This window comes from Cladophialophora bantiana (assembly GCF_000835475.1).
Source record: "Cladophialophora bantiana CBS 173.52 unplaced genomic scaffold supercont1.7, whole genome shotgun sequence".
NCBI classification, from domain to species: Eukaryota; Fungi; Ascomycota; class Eurotiomycetes; order Chaetothyriales; family Herpotrichiellaceae; genus Cladophialophora; species Cladophialophora bantiana.
Window position 1 is genome coordinate 267,560 of NW_015971581.1, and position 20,394 is coordinate 287,953.

A 20,394-nucleotide genomic window follows, 5' to 3' on the forward strand; every position below is an offset into this window, starting at 1 on the left:
ACGGGCATGTGAGAGTCAGTGCAGCCGGAAGAATGGAACACATCGATTGCCAGCTACCGACTGCCAGACGATGATAACCTTCAGCCAGGTCACCAGTGCCAGTATCCGCGACTTCTGGACGCGTTTGCCGCCGAGCAATACAATCTGTTTGATCGACTCCGCCCAAGGCCTTCCCCAACCCCCAGCGAGCGGGGAGGGGACACTTGCCTGCCCTTTGACACCCTTTGACACCCAGGAAGACGAAATCAAGCTCGAGAAGAGCTCCACAACTGGGCCAGAGCCCTCCAAGAAGTGAGGCATGACGATCATTTAAGATCATATCTGACTGACAGTCCGCTCGATTGTCGCTTTGACTGATGTGTGAGCAAGTCTTTTAGCTGCGTATAACGGGTCATAACAACCGACCAGGGAATCGTCCCTTTTTGGAGCTCCCGTTGTTGGTCAAGACCGGCGTCCTCGGTTGCTACCCCGGCGAAAAATGGAACCGGTGGGACCTCGCATTCCAACAGCTGTCGGACACACCCATTGCTAACATTCTACCAGTAGCTGGCCATCCCGGTCACGTCGCAAGGTTCGTTGAAGCCGGAGATACAAAAACACATCTTTAAAGTGATTTGGAGGGCCAGAGAGGCCCATCCACTCGAAGAGGGGATGGTCAAGAAATGGAGCCTGGATTGCATGATTAGGATTGGGGCCACCTTCCAAGCACTCTGGCATAGCAATAGCAAGGGCTTCGTGTGTCTTCTTGGTCAATCTACCAGCTTTTTCCTCTGACAACTGATACCCAAACTTCCACAAGCTCAATCGACTAAACTTGCTTAGAAGCGATCTTGTTACCAAGTTCGAAGTCGACTGACAAGTTGTATTCGTGACCACGAGAGAACCGATGATTCTCCTAGTGGAATACCAGAGGATAGTACTATGTTCGACTTCGTGATAAGATGTGGCTTGTTGCCTTAGGAAGCTTGATGTTAAACCTCGGAATTTTTGTGAGCGTCTTGACCTTGCCGAGGGCAGCTCACTCATTCATGCCATGAAATACATTAAATCCGCTCAAGATCAGGAAGACGGAGAAATCATCGAAACTTCCTCTCTCAGCGTTCAGCCCTCTCCCCTCTTGACACAACCCAGCATAGTCACCAAAACCTCCTCTCTCTCACCAATTCACCAACATACCTAGAAATTCCATATGCCGCGTGTCGACTGGGGGCAGATGGACGCCGGGATATACCTATCGTAGGGGCTATAAGAAACAAGCCAAGGAGGCCGAAATTATCTCCCACGTGAAATCCATCGCGGCACCAGTGTCGAACAGCATCATCCTCAACATAATTTTCCTACAATCCGGCTCGTACGGCAACTAGATGCAGGACGGCAGAATCTCCTATGACCAGACACAGAAGTTTAACACAGTCATCCGTAGTTGGGTTGATAGCATGAGGAAGCATCTCTACCACCGAATAATCAAGACGAACAAGTTTCGTTTTCAAACGCGCAGGAGACAGAGATACCAAAGATACCATTCACACTCCCATACTTGGTCCAACAGACGTTATCAGCAAAGTGTTAGGCAGCAGCGAGACAGTGCTAATTTCGTGGGACGAGGTCGAGAAATGAAAGTGCCTTGTCATCGTTGATGTCCTAGTAGAGGGGGTATGTGCGTCGAAATACTTCCTTGCAAAGAGTTCTCATCAATCTAGAGCTTGACTGGCTGTCAAAGGAGCCTTGCAGGCATCCAGTTCTAACGTCCTCATCCATCACCAAATCACGTTTGGGATGACATTCAATGAATGGTGCAACAACAGCAGGGCGACGTCCTATCAGTACAACTCTGGCAGCGATGCTTGTTTGGTTTCGTTGACAGGGTTACAAGAACGTCACTGTGATAAACCACCTGAGACGTTAACTGTCTTACCAATTGCGCCACTTACCTCAACACCGTTGAGCTCGCCGATCTGCAATGGCATGACGTCGGCGTCGAGGCCTCGGGAAAGGCCTTCAGACCACAGGCCAAAGTGTATATAAACAGAGAGAGTCTCTCTGAGTAGACAGAGAGACAGACACAATCAGCCAGCTCTGACCATTCCTGTATTGTGTTCAACAGATTCTGCTTGCTTAGCACCCAGGCCAAGCCGCTGGCAACATCCGACCGGCCGAGACAAACGACCTGACTTGCTTCCCATCATGCAAATGATACCCTCTAAAAAAAATGCCGTTCTCGAGCGTTCCATAGGTACGAAAGTTAGAGACCGAAGAAGACATCCCAAAGAAAGCTAAGAAGGGTAAGAAGACCCAGAAATCCGAGAAACGCCAACGCTCCTGAGAGAAAGAAGAGCCAATCGGTCATATCTCACTCACGCCTGCGTTCCTAATCATCCATAACCACTATGAAACTGCTATGGTATAGCACGATATATCCTTGTGGGACACACGATCTACAATGATGTGGTCTGGCCGCGGCAGCTCAATGTCGACATTCCACATACCCTACCCACACTGTCCTAATGCGACATCGGACAAGCATTGCAGGCGACAATGGAGTCCTTTTTATCCCATCAAAATCTGGATATGCCCATAGTGTGCCAATTCTGGTCACTGCTGTGTATAAAGCCAGATTGATTGGCTGACTTTAGAGGTATCGAGGTAACAGACCTAACACTCTACGGGCCACCAGGCCAGTGAGTGACCTGGAAACGCAAGCTCCTATCCAGATCCGCGATGGCCTTGGCTTACCTCGCAACGTGGAAGGACCAGCACTCGGGCAAGGATTTGAAGAAGTTTGAAACGTCTCTGCCAAATGGGAGGGGTAGTCTACGGTGACGGGGAAACAGTCTCACAGCTAGTGGCAAGCCTTACTGAGTACGATTCGATCTTTCAGCCGAATTCAGGGACGGTGGATACATGCGAAAGCGAATGTGTCTCTATCCCAGTCAAACTAGGAGCAGACGTGAAGCCGACCAATGTCTACCCGCTAGGCCAGAATGATCGTGAACCTGTAGATTTCCTGCTAACGTGAATTCAGTTGGCAACCCTTGTCTCGGATACATCGCAAGCCATTCCAAAACCCAACCTGAATGTCATCTCCGCGCCGGCCATCACAGCCGCGACGACCGAACAATGATAACAGAAGTCGCCAACGTAGTAAACCTCTTCAAGATGATGGTGTAAGAACTCAGATGCAGAGGAGCAGGGCGTTTATCATCCTTTTCGAGACTTTCCAGACTTTCCAGACTTTCAAGATGTGAAGCACTGGCCGGTTGACCTTAGGAATGACCAAGCCGTTTTAGCCGTAGCTGTGCGGCCCTGAGCGCCGCTTGGCAGGAAGATGAGTATAGCCATAAATGTTTCTTAGAGATCCGTCATTTGACCCCCAAGTCCCAGTTTTTGATATTTAGCAATACTACCTTATTTATCGCTAGAATCGAAGCGTGTCTTTCTGTACGATGGGCAAGGCAAGGGCAAGGCCCAATTTGCCATTGCCAAGGTTTGCCAAGGGTTCCGATCAACCCCGAAGATGAGTCGAAGGAAGCTTGGCACCGCTATTGGAAGCTTGGAAAGCTTATCACCTTCCCGCTCGGGAATGGCTGGTGCTTGGCGTGTCCGGGGTGAGTTCAGTCTATAGTGCAGATCCCGCGTTGGCCATCTGATCGCGAACCGTGTCCCGTGTCCCGCTATGTTAGCGACCTGCGATGAAACGCTGCATCTCTACCTAGTACCCTGTACACCTTCCTGATCTCCCTCTTTTGTTCGTTCGAAATGGCAGCGAACGAGCCTCGGCCGCTCATCCTATGGACCCGCATTGATCACCCCGCCAATCGCAGCAGAGTTTGTTGTCGTGCTTGTGCGACCCAGGCAAGCTTCATCTTATCAAGAGTGCCACCTAAGCAAAGCTTCATCGTTATCAAGAGGAGTACGAGATATCGCTAACGCCGCGTGCACAATTTCCAGCGGCTGCCAATGGCTAAACTGCCACTGCCCGGTTGCTCATGTGTTCATTTCATGTTACATCGTGAGGAGCGATAGCTGGGATAACATCAGACAGTTCCATATCGTGTGACCCCTTATTAGGAGTTCCTTGGTCCCCCAACGACCCTGCTTTCGTTACAGCACACGACCTTGTTTCTGTGTTTCTCTCATTCAGTCACTCCGCAGTCTTTCAGCCATGGAGCATGTTGCCCCAGTAACACATCCAGCCCCAGAGCTGGATGTGGTGACCGAGCAGCAGATGCGCAAGCAGTCTGTCTCGCCCAGCGAAAAGCCACAGGTCATGGAGCGCGTATGGGGTTTTGCCGCTCGTGTCGACAGCACCGTGACGTACGAAGAATACGTCTACTGGGCCAAGATCGAGCGTGAGATGGAGATTGAAGAGAACAAGGTGTTCCAGGCCGAGCACGGCTCTCCCCTTCGCGACTCGATCAAGAACGCCTTTTCGAAGGCTGGCCGAAAGAAGGCGAAAGCAGACAAGGAGGCCAGACTTCAGACCTTGGCGCATCTTAACGAGAAGCAGCCCGCTGGGGTTGTCACTGATGTTGACAATGGCCAGCCCGCCGAGTCTCCGCTGAAGGTCTCAGACGCGGAATGGCGTAATGCTGCTCGTGCACTCCGAACCGCCAGCTGGGGCCAGATGTTCTTCCTCATCACCACGGACATTCTCGGTTGGTCAGGCGCCCCGTAAGTACTCCTCGAGACTCAGACAAAGGCGGATCGAGATTGACAGATCAATATAGGTTTGTCTTTGCCAGCGTGGGATACGGCACTGGTGTAGCTCTCTACCTCATCTTTGGCATTTTCGCTGCCTGGGGCGGCTGGGTTATCTGGAAAACTTTCCTCGATCTCGACTCGTCTCGCTACCCAATGCAGAGCTTTGGTGATCCATTTTTGCGCCTCTTCGGCGTGAACATGCGCCATTTCATCAACGTCGCCCAATCACTCCAGCAATTCTTCACCGTGGCCATCTTGATCTTCAGCAAGGCTTTGAACATTGAGCAGATCGCTCACTCGAACGTTTGCTTCGTGGCGATGATGGTTGTCATCATGGTTGTCGGAATGCTTGGAGGATTCATTCGGAGCTTGAGGAAGATTGGATGGATTTCCAATGCCGCCGTGTGGATGAACATTGTGAACTTCATCATCTGGTCAGTCAACTTCCTCGGTTGTCCATTGACATAGCTTGCTGACCAGTGTTACAACAGTATGGTGGCTGCTTCACACTTTGCGCCTTACTACCCAGCAATTACGAGGTCTACACTTATCCAGACTATCGAGCCCATCAAAGTCTTTGCTGGCATTCCACCAGATCAATACCAACAGCAATCTCCAGGTTTCGCGGCTACATTCAACGCTGTCAACACCATGGTCTACGCATACGCTGGCGCTCTCCTCTTCGTCGCCTTCCTCTCGGAAATGAGACATCCGCTAGACTTCTGGAAAGGCATGTTTCTTGCCCAGGCCTTCATTTGCATCGTCTACATGTTCTTCGGTGTCTTCGTCTACTCCTTCTACGGCCAATACTCTGCCAACAACATCGTGAACGTTGTCAATCCATATGGTTTACAGACTGCCGGTAACGTTCTCAGACTTCTCTCTGGTTGGATTGCTATCATAATGTACTTCAACATCGGCATGAAGACAGTGTACCTTGAAGTTTTCCAGGCCATCTTCAAGTTCCCCTCGATTGTTGAAAAGAAGGGCAAGATCCTCTGGTACCTCTTGGGGCCATGCTATTGGATTCTCGCATTTGTCGTGGCTGGGGCGGTACCTAACCTCAACGGCATTGTCAGCTTTGTCGGCGCCGTCTTCATGATGAATTTTACATACACCTTTCCAGGCATGATGTACATGAGCAGCATCATCCACAAGGCTGCTGAACTTCCTGGCGAAGGTTTCAACCCGGCTACGCGCGAGACAATCAGGCACGACGACGGCTTGAAGCGATGGATTAGAGGCTACAAGAAGACTTGGTTCAGAAGCACCATTGCACTCATCTACATTCTTCTTGGCCTTGCATGCTGTGGAATGGGTACCTGGGCAGCTATTGAAGGTTTGATTGCTGTTTTCGGCCCTGGCGGAACCGTCGCCGTCAGCTTCGGATGCCCTGTGCCTGTGTAGTTTAATGCGGTAATCGGGAAGATCGACAGAAGTTGTGAGGGCGGCTGGCTGCCTGACAGCCCTCTAACCTCTTGGCACCGCTGCGAGCATATCTTCCAGAAGAGTAGGTACAGTCGCGTAATAGACACGATAGCTCATCATACAGATCGAGAATGATCGAATGACAGAAAAACTTATGCAGTCGACCATAGCTGGCTCGGTGAGGATGCAGACAGTTACAACAATTCACACAACATACTCCGTTCGAGAGATATTGCCGCACGACATGAATCAGTAGCCACGTGGAATCCTATCGCTTATAGAGGACTTGATGTGGAACAACAAGGAGCTCATGAGATAGACTATGGGATGTAAGGGTTGAACTGCAGCGCGCTGCCTTATTTTGATGTGTTCGGAATAGCACGAGCCCCTTCTGACGCAACGAATTAAGTAGACATGCTCACGTACTCACACCACTCCCGTTCGGGATTTTCAATATCGCTCCCTTCCATTCCCTGCATTGGTGGCGACCCAGTTCCCGTGACCTTGAGAACAAAAGCACACTGGCACGTTGTTTGTTGGGGGGGGGGGGGGGGGAAGCAATGCGGCATGATCGGCGTCACGCATCTTCGTTATCGTTATGCGTCCGCTTGATGAGAGTGTAAAGTTCAGCTCTGGCGCCGCGGAGCCGCTGATCTGATGTGGAATATCGCTCGGTTCTTCGTATTGAAACCAACGGAACTTCAGAACCTCGCGAACTTTCAGATACGCATTTGGGCTGCAGGAGTCAGAAGACGTCGAGGACAACATCCTCAACAAGGACGATATTGAACGTAAAGTAAGCTGCTATCAGACGATCGATCACGACAACCATAGGCGGATGGCGCCTTCATTATCTCTCGACTGTATTGCTCACTGAATCCCCGCGCTCATCCCATCTTGGCATGCTTGGGCGCCAACGCCAAATCGTCGCATGGTCGAACACAGTCCACAATCCGTTCTCTCCTGTCGCGTTGTCTCTGGCGTCGTTGTAGACCATATTCTGCCTCGCCAGGTCTGGAAAAGGTATCTGCTGTGAGACGGAACATGTATCAGGCTCGTTTGATCATAAGTGCAATTTACAGCAGGATGGCCTCGCCGTGGATGGCAACGATAGGAGGTTTCAGGTTGGCTATTTTGACACAGGCAAAATGTCGACATAAACAGGAATAACATCGCTGAGTGACAGGATAGACTGACATCCAGCAGGATAGACTGACATCCAGCAGGATAGACTGACATCCAGCAGGATAGACTGACATCCAGCAGGATAGACAAATATTATCAAGTATCTGGGCACTGGTCCGCGTCACAAATATGATTCTGCTCACCCAGACCCAAAATAAAACGACGTACTATGGCGTCCTCGAAAAGTTCGAGCATGGGTTTCCCTTCGCTTCTCTCCTCTGATTCTAGGCAACAAACTCTTCGCGTTTTCTCGATTGAAGGGTCTTTTGCTGTGTTTTCAGGCGTTTGGGTTAGATTCTTTAATTTTTCGAGCTACATGTTCATGCATAGAGCAAATATGATGCCCTCTGTGGTAGGCACTTACCTCATGGTAGGTCTCCACCATCTTCCCTCTTCCCGTGGTTCAGGCCAGCTTGGGGGCCTTGACACCCGGTACCCCTAGATAGAGGAGAGCCAGAGCTCTCTAGGTAGAGGATATGCAAGCATTTTTCACGAGTCTTCTTTCTGTCCTCCACAGGCTCTTGTTTTTCGACCAAGGAGTCCCTAAGACCATCCAAAGTGGACTAAACAAGAACAACATCATGTCCTTTTTCGACGAGGCCAGAAAGGTAATCTCCGACTGCCAGGAGAGACCAATGTCGAGCGCCTTTGCCTCCTCCACAGTCTCGTATTCGGGTGGAGGTCCAAAGACGAAGGACGGTTATTAGAGGTCCCTTAGAGGCAGAGATCCCGATGCCAAACACCGCCTCGAAGATGCACAATGGTGGCACATTCTTTCCAATCGAAATACGCCACACATTTAGGGGACATTCCTCCCAGACCCCACATGTATACACTGTTTGCTTATCGGCCCCACTTGCGTCTTCTTCTCAATGTGTTTGTAGGGTTCTGTTAAGGACCCATAATGGAACTCAGCATAGTACCTAGATAGACATTGTCAGTAAGAGCCGAGGTAATGCTGCTATAATGGTGATGGAAACGACTCTCCTGATCCAGATTACCATTCTGCCGATATTTCTCTGCGACCAAGTCATGCCCTATGCACATATGGATATTTCGCCCTTTGTTTTATATTTAGTTATTCGGCTTTGCTGCCAAAAAGGATCTCTGCATCGCTTAAATTCAAATGACTCTTTCTTTCTTCGCCCTGACTTGGTGATTAATACGTATCCAGCATCGTCGAAGATGGGTTTCAATAGATTCCTCGGTCTACTCTTGCCATCATATCCTTGCCAACTCCAGCGAAGACGAGGAAAATGGTGTTGTGCACATGATTTTCCCTTTAGATTAGGCGGGACGGGTTGGGGCGTCTTAACAGCCAAAAGAATATCGTACAAAAACGAGTCATGCTCGAGTTGACCAAATACATCCCGAAATCTGGAACCAGCATCTTGCGCCACGTACCACCACCAGGACGAGCGGTGCCTGGGCACATCTTGTATCTTCTAGAATGAGGAGTCTGACGGCGTTGTTCTGCAAAACATGATTGGATGAAATGGAACATTCACAGCAGCCTAAGGCCGGCGGAGCTCTCGTATTCCATTTCAGCTAGACAGACATTTGATCATTATTGGCCAACAATATCCCAACGTCATGAGATAAGCTGGCACTCGTGAACGACAGGATGAGCGGCCGCATTGACATTGCTTGCTGTTGCGCACGCTGATGTTTCTATGGGGATTGCCGACGGGGTCCAGGTTCATACCATATTAACATCCACGTTGGGCCAGCCCGATTTGGTAATTCCTTAGACCACCGGCACTGCGTCAACACTAGTTTAAGCCTCTTCTATCCAGATGAAACTTCTCTTCTTTATCAATACCAATCAACTTTCTGGCGCGTAAATTGCTCCATCAAATCCAAACATCCAAGATTGCTAGACGAATCCGGAGATCATGGCTCAATCTTCGGCATCGATTACAGATAACTTGGTTCAAAACTTACTTACATTGTTGTCCGCGCATCCCAATAAACAAAAAAGGTCTTATAGCTACGATTCTGTCACAAAAAAGGTGACTTGCGAAAGTTAGGGGTGGAGAGCCTCCATTAACACCCTCGACGGTCAAAATCTTAACGGTTCAAGCCTTGCTGGACGTAGCTAAAAAGACAAACAAGCACGCTTTAGAAAGGAAGGAGAATGTCACGAGCCCACCGTTGTCCCCAAGTACTCTACGCCCTCCACCCGATTCGGGTGGAGGATAAGGCAAAGGATGGTTGAAGCACAGGGCTATTGGTTAACGCCGCCTTACCCTTTTCACGTGACAGAAAGAGAGGAAGCTATAAGAGTTTCCTCTCGCCCGAATAGGCTGAGAGAGAACTCTTCCTTTTTCTTAAGCGTTGAGTCGTTGTCAATAGGACTACGTGAATAGAACAAGGCATTCAGCTACTCCAATTCTTTGTACCTACTGCGTTGCGTAGGTTCCTGATAGCAAGCGTCACGAAGAGATTTGTGTGGCAAGGACAGACAAATAAGAGGATCACGGTATGGGCATAAGCGAGGGACTACGGATGGTTTGGCTGGGTCCGACAAAAGATCATGAGCATGCAGATCACTTGCCTGCACGCACTGTTAGCAGTTTGCGAGGACTAAGTGGAAATGGGCCTAAATACTGGCAGCTGAGTGTCTGCTGTTGGGGATGTCTTCGCTGTATCGGACGCCATCGACAAGGTCGGATGAACTCTGGGTAGAGAAGGTACGGTCAGAAGTAAGAAGCAGGAAGCAATAAGCAAGTAGAAAAACAGTATCAGCCGCAAGATGTATGTCTGTGGACAGGACAAAAGGAACAAGGGGAATGGAGTGAAAGGAAGGGATTTCTCGACTTTATAGTCGTCCCATACCTAACTCAAATCGCGCCCTCTGATATCTGATCAGTGGACGCCTGTCGAAGCCTCCTGGCTTCATCCATCTGGGCAAAACGGTCGAGTCGATAGAGTGCAAAGAACGAAGAGGCCAGTCAGTGTAGGTAGCATAATCTCGAAGAAAACCTAATAGCTTGATGGTTGATGGGAAGTGATTGGATGGTGATTGGATAGTATGGTTTTCTCTCGCTCGGCAAGAGGCTGCGCATGGCGCCGAAGGGAATTTTGCAAACAAATAATAGTGTGAAAAGCGCACCGGCAACATCCCTGTTGCACGAAGGTTGAGTTGTGGACCTGTCTGGTTGATTGTGTTCTGTCCCCCTGGCTATTCAGAGAGACTCTGCCTGTTTATATATACATTGGCCTGTAACCATAAGAGCGATCCTGAAACCTCCTATTCCGTCGCCATCCTATCACAGGTCTGCAGGAACAACGAGGTTAAGGCAGTTTGCACAGTTGGTAAAGCGGCTAGCGTCTCAGGTGGTTTGCCCCAGTGGTGCTCTCGCGACCCTGTCAACAATCCCCCAAACAGTACATGATTTGCAACGATGCGGACCGAAATGAAAGGGATTTCTTGCGACAGGTAGTTGAACAGCCACGGTCAAGCTGGAAGGCTCGCATTGGCTGGTACAGTTTTGTCTGCATTAACCTTGCATCTTGTAAGGTCGGGGTGTGAACAGCGCATTGACCGAAATGTGCCTAACATATGAAAGGCCAGAATGGCCAATGCGGAGTGGAACCACTCGGCCTCGCCCATTGGCCAGTGCTCATTTGTCTCTCTTGGCATCATTGCCAGATTTGACCTCAAGCCTCCTGCCTTCCCGACCAAACCGACGAACAAGGCAAACATGGGAAGGCTGCCTTTGTGTAACACGATGTACCATTCTCTTGCTCGCCGCATGCCGCTAATTTTCAGCCTGGTATTCCAACGTAGTTTCGTATTGCTTATTCGCACGCCTCCCATCCTCATCCTTTGAGTCCCCCGTCACCCATGTCCACAGCCTTATCGTGTGCAACATCTTGCTCTTTCTTTCTTCCTCTTATACCGTGTATCGCCTCCGTCTCCGACCGGCAGTCTGGCTCTACTTCTCATTTCCTTGTTTCCTGTTTCTACATTCTGCCTCTAAAATCTTCAACAACCCTAGCAGACTTGAAACGCTTACCTCACGCAGCTCCCCATGGAAATACCCATGGACTCGGACGCAGATAGCCGCCTCGTTGAACCGCAATCGAGGCGGCCTTCCTTGCAGGCATCCTCCAGGCCTTATTCCGTACTCACACGGTCAAAGACATAGCAAGTATCATGAGGGAGCAACACGGCTTCAATGCAAAGTGGGTCTGTTCCGGGAGCACTTGTTTTCAAAGGCTGATCTTGCTTAAATCGATCGAAGCGTCTTACCGCTATCATTTCAAGCGGTGGGGTTGGACAAAGAGCGTCTCTTCACTCACAAAGAATCTCAATCTGCAACGGGCGCAGGCAAGAGCTATGCAGGGAAAATCTACGACTGCAACGGTTGCTGGCTCCAAGATTGATAGAAAGAAACTCAAACGACAAGCCAAAGCCAATGCTAGGCAGGAGTACACGATTTTGGACAGTACTTCTCGTCGTGCTGAATCACCAGTCCCAAGTCTTTGGGCGCTTCCCACTCTTCGGTAACAAAATGTTGTGGATACCAACGCTCCCCCGGCAAGAATCGTACTGATGAATCATATATTTCTCAATTGGAACATACCATTGGCAACCAGCAGGGTTATATGGTCGCAATCTCCCAAATACACACCTCCATTCAGCTTCCTGTCACGACCCCGGACGCCGTCGTTGTTTGGACGCCCTCGGCTACTGGCGGTTCTCCCACACAAATTACTTCTCTGCATGACAAGTCCTCACCATTTTCTGCTGCTGTCTCAGAAGCCATAGCATTGGATCGGACACACCTTTTCCTGCATGGCAGGTTCGATGATCTCGCAAAGACATTGAACAGCACAGAGAAAGCTACGATGTCGAGCTGGCTGTACCAATTCTGGCTGTTTGCCTTTGCGACATCCAAACACTGGGGTCAAGAACCACGGACCTGGGCTAGGCACAACCTAGACTTTGACACTTATGAAGGTCTCTGCAGCTCCCCATCTGCAGCATCTCCGACTCTGTTCATTGATTCGCCTTCAGATGTGGAGTCCACGAAGAAACTCCAGAGGTTCGAAGACCGCCACAACGTTGCCGTTGGTCTATCCATATTGATGAAGCATACGAAGTCGAGTTCGACGACGACATCAGCAATCCAAATCCTGAAAGCCCTCCAGCATCCCCCCTGGGAGAGCAGCTGAAAATGCCCTCGAAAACAACGATTTCAGCAATATTGCAGCAGACAAACTCCCCCTAGCTATGTCGCAAATTGTCAAGGCTGTCAAGAGGTCACCTAATGAGCTCTTGCTAGAATCGTTGTCGTTCAGCATCATGGCTAGAAATATTCCACTCTTGGAAGAGATGTTGACATAAGTCAACGCTCGAGCCATTGATGCGAAACCGATTTATCCGTTACATATAGCTACCAGTTACCTCGACGGCGGATCGACCCGCTGTCTTATCCTCGAAACTCTTTGTTCAAAGCTTCGAAGACCGAACACTTCCTACACCAACGAGCATGGCCATACAGTCCTTGACAATTTGATATGACCATTCTAAAAGGGCATTCGAGCAGCTCACCAGACATCCTAGATGACACTTTGACGCAGGAATCGCGCTTTGCGGGGATCGAGGTTGATTTGTGTGGACGCTGGGATGATGATTCGCCATGCTTTCGAGTTCTCTTACAGTCTGGAAAACCCCAAGTTCCGCTCAAATGGAAACACAAATTCTGCCATACTTCCATTCTAGCGGTGTACCACTGTATTATGCCTTGCGCGCGTGTGATCTCCTTGGCCAGTCAAGTGGACTTTTTGGCGAAACGATGCTTCGGCTGCGGTCTGTCGCTACAACTCTCGCTATTCCATGTTCTCGTCCTGACAGCTTTTCAACTGGCTCGAAGCGGGTGCGAAGGCGAAGATCTTCTTGGCATGATCGCTGTTTTGCTGTGTACGTTGGCAAACAAAATGGACCCGCAGACTAGGGTTGCTGTCTCTGTCGACTTGCTCCTGGGAATCGACGATGGCACCCGCTGCTCCCACGGGGATCTGAGGGCCATTGATCTCGCCGAAAGGTTGCCATCTACCGATGGATGGTCTGTGGAGTTACAACGGGGCTAGCACATATTCTGTCACATTCTCTGCCCTGTTGAGTCCGCTGGCACCCGATTATGCGAAACAAAGCTGCTGCACGAGGAATTCATGCTCGATTCCGACCTAGATTCCTTAGACGGTATCAATCAAGGTTCTCCTAGCCACGATTCGGACTCAAGTCGCGAACATGGTGTCATTCCCTTGGAATGTTCGGCGGAATGCTCTGAATTCTGGGATGAGGACTGGGACGAAAAAGAGTACACCTCACAGTTTGCTAATTGCAACGAACTTGGTCATGTCTGGGCAGCCCTCCAAAGAGAGTTGCTCACCTCTCGAAGAATCAAAGAAGATGACCCCTGGGTATCTGATTACTTTGACTTTGACGCGCTCTTGACCGGACTACGGACGGGAGAACGAATATCAATGCCACTATTAGACGATGGAAATGATCCAACCCTATTGCCGCTGTGGTTGATGGGACAGTCCTTGGGCGCCTGACCTACGGGAGCGAATTGCGAAGTTTCATTTCGGCAACCAGGATGGCAACCTAGATGCTTGGAATCGTACTTCTTTCATTCCGCTTGCACGGCGCTTTATATTGTAACAGACCACTTCAAGGTTCGACATGCGCGTGCAACAACGCACAGAGGCCTGTCCAGTAAGTCGGAAATCGTGAACACGTTTCTGGTTGACGCTGACAGGGCAACACCACCACCAATACCGCCCCGAGAGAGGCAGCGGCTATAGCAGCGAGCGCCTTGCGCGGTGACGGCATTGAGAAGTAGAAAAGAGCCGATGAGACACTCAGGAATAGGTAGACGACATCAAAAACATGGAATACTCTGTCAAATCTGTAAATAATGGCACCCTGCCAACACTGTGAACTGTTCACTCCCCCTTAGCCCATTTTGGTCTGACGAATGACTAGACAACTCTCCTTCCTGCTACCTCCCCATACTATCCCAGCACAACCACTTTGCCTTGTTACAATGGAATGATTGATTACGAGGGGCTATTGCAAGCAAGGCCATTCGCGATAAACCTAAGCACAAACCTTATGGAGTGCATCTTTCACCAATTTCTGCGGGTTTTTATAGATTCGGACCAAATCATACTGTAACAAGGCAAAGCGGTTGTGCAGTGATGTGCTGGGCTGGTAGAGTGGTAGCAAAGGGGGAGAAGTTGTCTAGTCACATGTCAAACCAAAATGGGCTGGGGGAGGGGAGTGCGGAACAGTTCACGTTGCTGGCAGAGAACCATTCTTTACAGTTTGAGCAGAGTATCATCAATTCCGTGGCTTTTGGTGCCATCTACCTAATTCATGAGTGTTTTATCAATCCTGTCCTGTTCCTCGATGCTGCCGCTGTGCTAGGTGTTCGTAGCCCTAGCCGCTGCCTCTCTGGGTGGTTTTGGTGGTGGTGTTGTCTTGTCAGTGCCAACCAGAAACGCGTTCTCGATTCCCGACCTACTGGACAGGCCTCTGTGCGTTGTTGCACGCGCATGTCGAACCTTGAAGTGCTCTGTTACAATACCACTTTCCATGACATGTGGCGTAACCAAACGTTCCCTAGGCAGAGTTGCCCTGAGCCTGGGATGGAATAGGAGGCCCGAGAGCCTCTCCTACCTGAGGCGGAGATCCCTTACGCCAGACGGCCTCAGCACAACTTTAGTGACTGATAGGGGACCGTTCCAGCTACGATACCAACTGAGATCGGCGCCTGTGTCTCTTCGCGGGAGATATCTATATACTAGAACAGCCATGGGCCTCCATCAGTACGCACGTGAATGACACCTGACTCATCGACGTGAACCCAGATTTGGCTCTGAAAAGAGTGTCCAAGAGACACCTAGCAACCGGAACTGAGTAGACTTGGGCCTATGCTCTTCGCCGAGCACGCGAGAATGACCTGTGGAATGGCGAGCTGTTGCTCCACGAGCTGATTCCACCTGCAATCCGTGTAGATAGCGTGAAAGAGATCAAATAAACAGCGTTACCTCTTTGAAGTTGCTTGATCATGTTGCTCTGGTAAGGCTCACACTAAGCCCGTCTTTCAATAGCCTGTCAGGATGAAGAGGCCTGAGAACGACGCTGGTTCCATGTTATGCTCCCAGCGTTAGCAGGCCGTTCGTCTGTGCTGGAATAGTACACAAGGGCGACGCGTGCTACGTAGCTCCAGCCTTCGTGTTCAACACTTCCCATGCTCCCGTAGTGACAAGGCTGACGCAGAGCCTCACATTCAGAGCGGTGACGTATGCCAAGAATTACGTTCCATGCCCCCGAAGTTTGTCCCGGCTCACCAGGCACTTCTGTACCCAGTATCGAACATTCCGTCTTGGTATTGCCCCCAGACGAGCCCCCGTTCCCCCTCATCCCTCAAACGAATCCCTTCCAGTCTCAAAGGCAGGATTCCTTTACAAAACAATACCCTAAACCCATGGTCATGCTGAACGGGGGGATCGCAATTGATTCAAGCTCGGAGAAATTCTCGGCCACCAGGGAGATTCCTGCATGCCTATCCCTGCACCACCTCGAAATAGCCGCACTCCCAGCGAATATTTCGACTTGTGACCGCGTGACATGACGCATCATTCAGCACCTCGGTTCTAGCGCCAACTTGATCTTCTGGGTTCCTTAAGCATATGGGGGGACTGATCGCCGCCTTGGGAAATGTGGCCGACTCTGACAAAGCTCCTTTACGGTCAAATCTCAAGCTCCATAAAAGGACTAATCTTGCATCGGTGATGAAGCCTTTCCTACCTTTAAAGAACACAGTACGCTCCGCGTTCGGCGGGAGTTGATCGCGTCCTGTGTCTGTAGAATAAGCCACCATCTTTCCGGACAACATCGAGCGTAACGGCAACCTCCAGTGGGAAAGGCCTCTCACAAAAGCACTATCGACTGCTCAGGCCATCATGGCAGACACATCACAAACTACAAGATTGAAGCCGCCCCTCCGCCGTTCCTGGTGGAAAGAATCATCGGTCTATCAGATTTACCCAGCGTCTTTCAGATCGGCTAACTGCACGGTGGACAAGGCCTCGGGCACTGTCAAAGGTGATCTTCGCGGCATCATCTCAAAGCTCGACTACATCTCTACCCTTGGGGTGGATATTGTGTGGCTCAGTCCTATCTTACAATCTCCACAAGTTGACATGGGCTATGACATCTCTGACTACCGTGCCATTTATCCGGGATATGGCACAATGGAGGACCATGATGCGCTTATCAAGGGCTTGCATGATCGTGGCATGAAATACGTGATGGACCTAGTCGTCAACCACACGTCAGATCAGCACGAATGGTTCAAACAATCGCGCTCCTCGAAAGACAATCCATATCGTGATTGGTATTTTTGGCGTCCACCTCGTTACGATGGCAATGGCAACCGCATGCCGCCCAACAACTGGGAATCGGCTTTCTCTGGGTCTGCCTGGACTTACGATGAGGCCACTGGCGAATATTATCTGCATTTGTTTGCAAGTGCGCAGCCCGACCTGAACTGGGAGAATCCGGCAGTCAGGCGCGCAGTGCATTCCATGATACGCTTCTGGCTCGATCGTGGGGTCGACGGCTTCCGAATGGACGTTATTAACTTCATATCCAAAGAACCAGGCTTACCCGATGGAAAAATCACGAAGCCCGGTTTCTTGCAATCTGGCGCCGAATATTTCGCTTGCGGTCCACGACTGCATGAATTCCTCCGAGAAATCGGTGCGATTCTCCGCGAATACGACGCATTTTCAGTGGGCGAAATGCCTGGTGTTAAGGACACTAAAGAAATCCTCAAGGCCGTGGGGCAAGACCGTGGCGAGCTTGCGATGGTTTTCCAATTCGATATTGTTGGTATGGACATCAGACCCGGGGGTTCGAAGTGGGAACATCAGGACTTCGACCCGCGAAATTTGAAGCACATCGTCGCGAAATGGCAGACATTTATGCTCCAAAACGCAGGCTGGAATGCTGTATTTATGGAGAATCACGACCAAGGACGCACAATTTCCCGGTACTGCGATGAGAGCGATGCGCACCGTGCCAAGTCAGCTAAGCTACTTGCTGCACACATGGGTCTCCTATCTGGCACCGTCTTCATTTATCAGGGCCAAGAACTTGCCCAGATCAATGTGCCAGAGTCTTGGGACCTTGATGAGTACAAAGACATCGAGGTAATCAATCACTGGAAGACAGTGCTGAGAGACTTCCCGCATGATAAGGAGAAACAAGCCGCCTACAAAAGACAATATCGGCTTGTCGGACGCGATAACGCTAGGACGCCGATGCAGTGGGCTGCCGACGCAGACACCCACGCTGGGTTCCTTCCTGATGATGCTCCCAAGGATGCAAAACCGTGGATGTCCATACATCCTGATTTTGCGGAGTGGAATGCTGAGGCGCAGCTTGCAGACAACGACAGCGCATTTCATTACTGGCAGCGCGCGCTCAAGCTCCGCAGGCAATACAAGGACATCTTCGTCTACGGCGATTTCGAGATGCTCGACTTGGACGACGAGTTTGGAAACGTCATTGCCTATCTGAGGACGGATGATGCTGCAGAAAGTCCCAACTCGCAGGCCACAAATACCGCCAAGTTAAGAACGTGCCTTGTGGTTACGAACTTCTCCGGCGAAAAAGTATGGTGGACTCCCCCAGGTCGGGCTGAACAGGTCTTGTTTGATGATGCTGGATTGAATAAGAGTGCCGTTCTGCCGGATTTCCGCAATTACACGCGAAATGGTGAAGGGTTCAATGAGGTGCGGAAAGACAGCGAGAATGGTTGGGCGATCTTACTGAGGCCGTGGGAGGTCGTGGTTGCGATGGTCTGAGACTCGCCACACCCACACGGTACACTTGACCGGATATTCGCATCTGGTATGTAGCAAGAAGTGGATAGACATGACTACGATATCTCATCTTAGCGGTTGACCGACCTGAGCCTAATAATCGTCAGAAATACAAAATACATGAAAAAGAAGCCCTGAGTCTTGGACCAGCCGTTCAAGAATTTCTCCACTCTATCACTGCTGCTGCTCACTGCGCCCTCCCTCGACAGAGGAAGCCAGCAAGTGAACCAGCAAGCTAGTGACAAAAATCCCCCTCCGTCGTAGTCCATCCTGCGTTCCGCAGAGCGCCGAAAAGACGGATCAAGTCTCGCGAATGGGCATCGGTAAGGGCCTCGAAGCGCACTAGCTGAACTGCTATATCCGACGGAGATTAGAGAGTGCGAAATGGAGTGGTGCTGGAGCTGGGACTCGCACGGAACAACACTACACAAGAGTTAACAAGGCTCAGGCTCATACACGAGATTGCGCTAACCCCGGCATCGTAATCCGCGCGGCCGCATTCGTCTGATGCTTGGGCTCTGTCTTTCTTATTCGTTAGAGCTGCACCCCTTTTCCCGCCAATCGTCGACAGCCTTGCCGGTTTGGGGGTAAATGCATATAATTCTGTGCTGGACAACATGGGTATCAACATGTGCATTCGGACCGGGCCTTGGGAGCAGAGTTAATGCAGAGCGGCGTTGACGCCATGGTATATCGTGGTATGTTGTCTATGTCCGGCGGGATCTCGAGACGAGATGGTTCGCTTTCGTCCGGCGAGAAGGAAAGGGGGAAAAACTATAAATGAAACACGCTCCAAGGAGCGGTTTTGGCCACTACACACACACACAGACAGAGACAGAGAGAGAGAGAGAGGCTTCGACTATCATTCCCCCTCAGAAGTTTTGTTCTCACCTTCTCTTTCTTCTTTTCCTCTTCCTCAAGTTCGACACACCTCTCTATCAGTATCAAACCACCAAAGGGCCTCGTCGAGTCATGACTCAGCAGCAGCAGGAACATGCGAAGGGCCAGCCCGCGGGCTTCAAGAACCGCGTCGAAAACATTGCCATTGTCGGCGTAAGTCATGTCAAGCCCTTTCACTATGTTAGACTCTCGAGGCTCCTTGCTTTGGTTCCACACACGTCCCAAGGGGTTGACTTTTCGGAAGACGCCTTTAATGAAGAAATAAAATAGTGACAATGGTTTATTAGGTAGGAGGCAGGATCGGCAAACGCATGACCAAAGCACTGCTGAAGACAGGAAGGCACAAGGTCACGGCTCTGACGCGACCTGAGAGCACCACCAAGCCGGCAGAGGGTCTCGTCGTCAAGAAGGTAGACTACAACGACCACGCAGCGCTGGTTGAGGTTCTCAAGGGTCAGGACGTCCTGATCATCACGATGGCCGTCATGGCGCCCAAGGAGGTCCAGTCGAACCTGATCAACACGGCCGCCGAAGCCGGCGATGCCCAATGAGTACGGGATCGACAAGACAAACGCGTCGCTTGCCAAGGACGTCCTGATCGCGGGGCCCTTAATCAAGACTTGCGAGTACATTGAGAGTCGGGGCCTCTTCTGGGTCGGCCTGACGTGCGGCCTCTGGTACGAGTTCAGCCTGGCGGGCGAGGACTGCCGGTATGGGTTTGACTTCACGACCAAGACAGTCACGTTCTTCGACGAGGGCACCACCAAGATCAACACCAGCACCTGGGATCAATGCGGACGTGCTGTGGCAAGTCTGTTCAGCCTCAAGGTCCTCCCCGAGGACGCACACAACACGAGTCCGAGCCTCTCCCAGTTCAGAAATAAACCCAGTTATATTTCCTCCTTCCTGCTGAGCCAGCGCGACATGTTGGCCTCCGTGCTCCGAGTAACCGGCGCAAGGGATGGGGACTGGACCATCAAACACGGGAACGCGCAGGAGCGGTACAGGAAAGCCGTGGAAAACATGCAAAAGGGGGATATGTCTGGGTTCGTGAGGCTTCGGTACACGCGGGTCTTTTATCGCGATGGAGGCGGTGATTATGAATCGGCCAGAGTCACAGCGAATGCGCTCCTAGGTCTAGCGGAGGAGGATCTGGACGAGGCGACTAGGTGAGCTGTCGAGATAGCCGAATCCGGCGAACCCGTTAGCATTGACAGAGACGAGTCGATATGCATCTGCCGAGATGCCGTGAGCAAAGAGGTGCTC

General features: G+C 50.8%; 5 protein-coding genes across 5 annotated transcripts; all 5 read left to right on the forward strand.

Annotated features, from left to right (window-relative positions):
• Nucleotides 1-4,162: 4,162 nt before the first annotated feature.
• Z519_05106 (uncharacterized protein) lies at nt 4,163-6,108 on the forward strand (the record flags this gene model as incomplete). The annotated part of the gene is made up of 3 exons (XM_016762847.1): nt 4,163-4,671; nt 4,728-5,135; nt 5,193-6,108. 3 exons carry the CDS (start codon nt 4,163-4,165, stop codon nt 6,106-6,108), a joined length of 1,833 nt encoding a protein of 610 aa, XP_016620460.1.
• A 6,063-nt stretch (nt 6,109-12,171) lies between these two features.
• On the forward strand, nt 12,172-12,498 carry Z519_05107 (uncharacterized protein; the record flags this gene model as incomplete). The annotated part of the gene is made up of 1 exon (XM_016762848.1): nt 12,172-12,498. One exon carries the CDS (start codon nt 12,172-12,174, stop codon nt 12,496-12,498), a length of 327 nt encoding a protein of 108 aa, XP_016620461.1.
• A 999-nt stretch (nt 12,499-13,497) lies between these two features.
• Z519_05108 (uncharacterized protein) lies at nt 13,498-13,887 on the forward strand (the record flags this gene model as incomplete). Its single annotated transcript, XM_016762849.1, has 1 exon — nt 13,498-13,887. The coding sequence occupies one exon, from the start codon at nt 13,498-13,500 to the stop codon at nt 13,885-13,887; it is 390 nt and encodes a 129-aa protein (XP_016620462.1).
• Nucleotides 13,888-16,302: 2,415 nt separating this feature from the next.
• Z519_05109 (uncharacterized protein) lies at nt 16,303-18,210 on the forward strand (the record flags this gene model as incomplete). The annotated part of the gene is made up of 1 exon (XM_016762850.1): nt 16,303-18,210. The coding sequence occupies one exon, from the start codon at nt 16,303-16,305 to the stop codon at nt 18,208-18,210; it is 1,908 nt and encodes a 635-aa protein (XP_016620463.1).
• A 990-nt stretch (nt 18,211-19,200) lies between these two features.
• On the forward strand, nt 19,201-20,301 carry Z519_05110 (uncharacterized protein; the record flags this gene model as incomplete). Its single annotated transcript, XM_016762851.1, has 3 exons — nt 19,201-19,281; nt 19,416-19,628; nt 19,663-20,301. The coding sequence occupies 3 exons, from the start codon at nt 19,201-19,203 to the stop codon at nt 20,299-20,301; spliced, it is 933 nt and encodes a 310-aa protein (XP_016620464.1).
• Nucleotides 20,302-20,394: the final 93 nt, after the last annotated feature.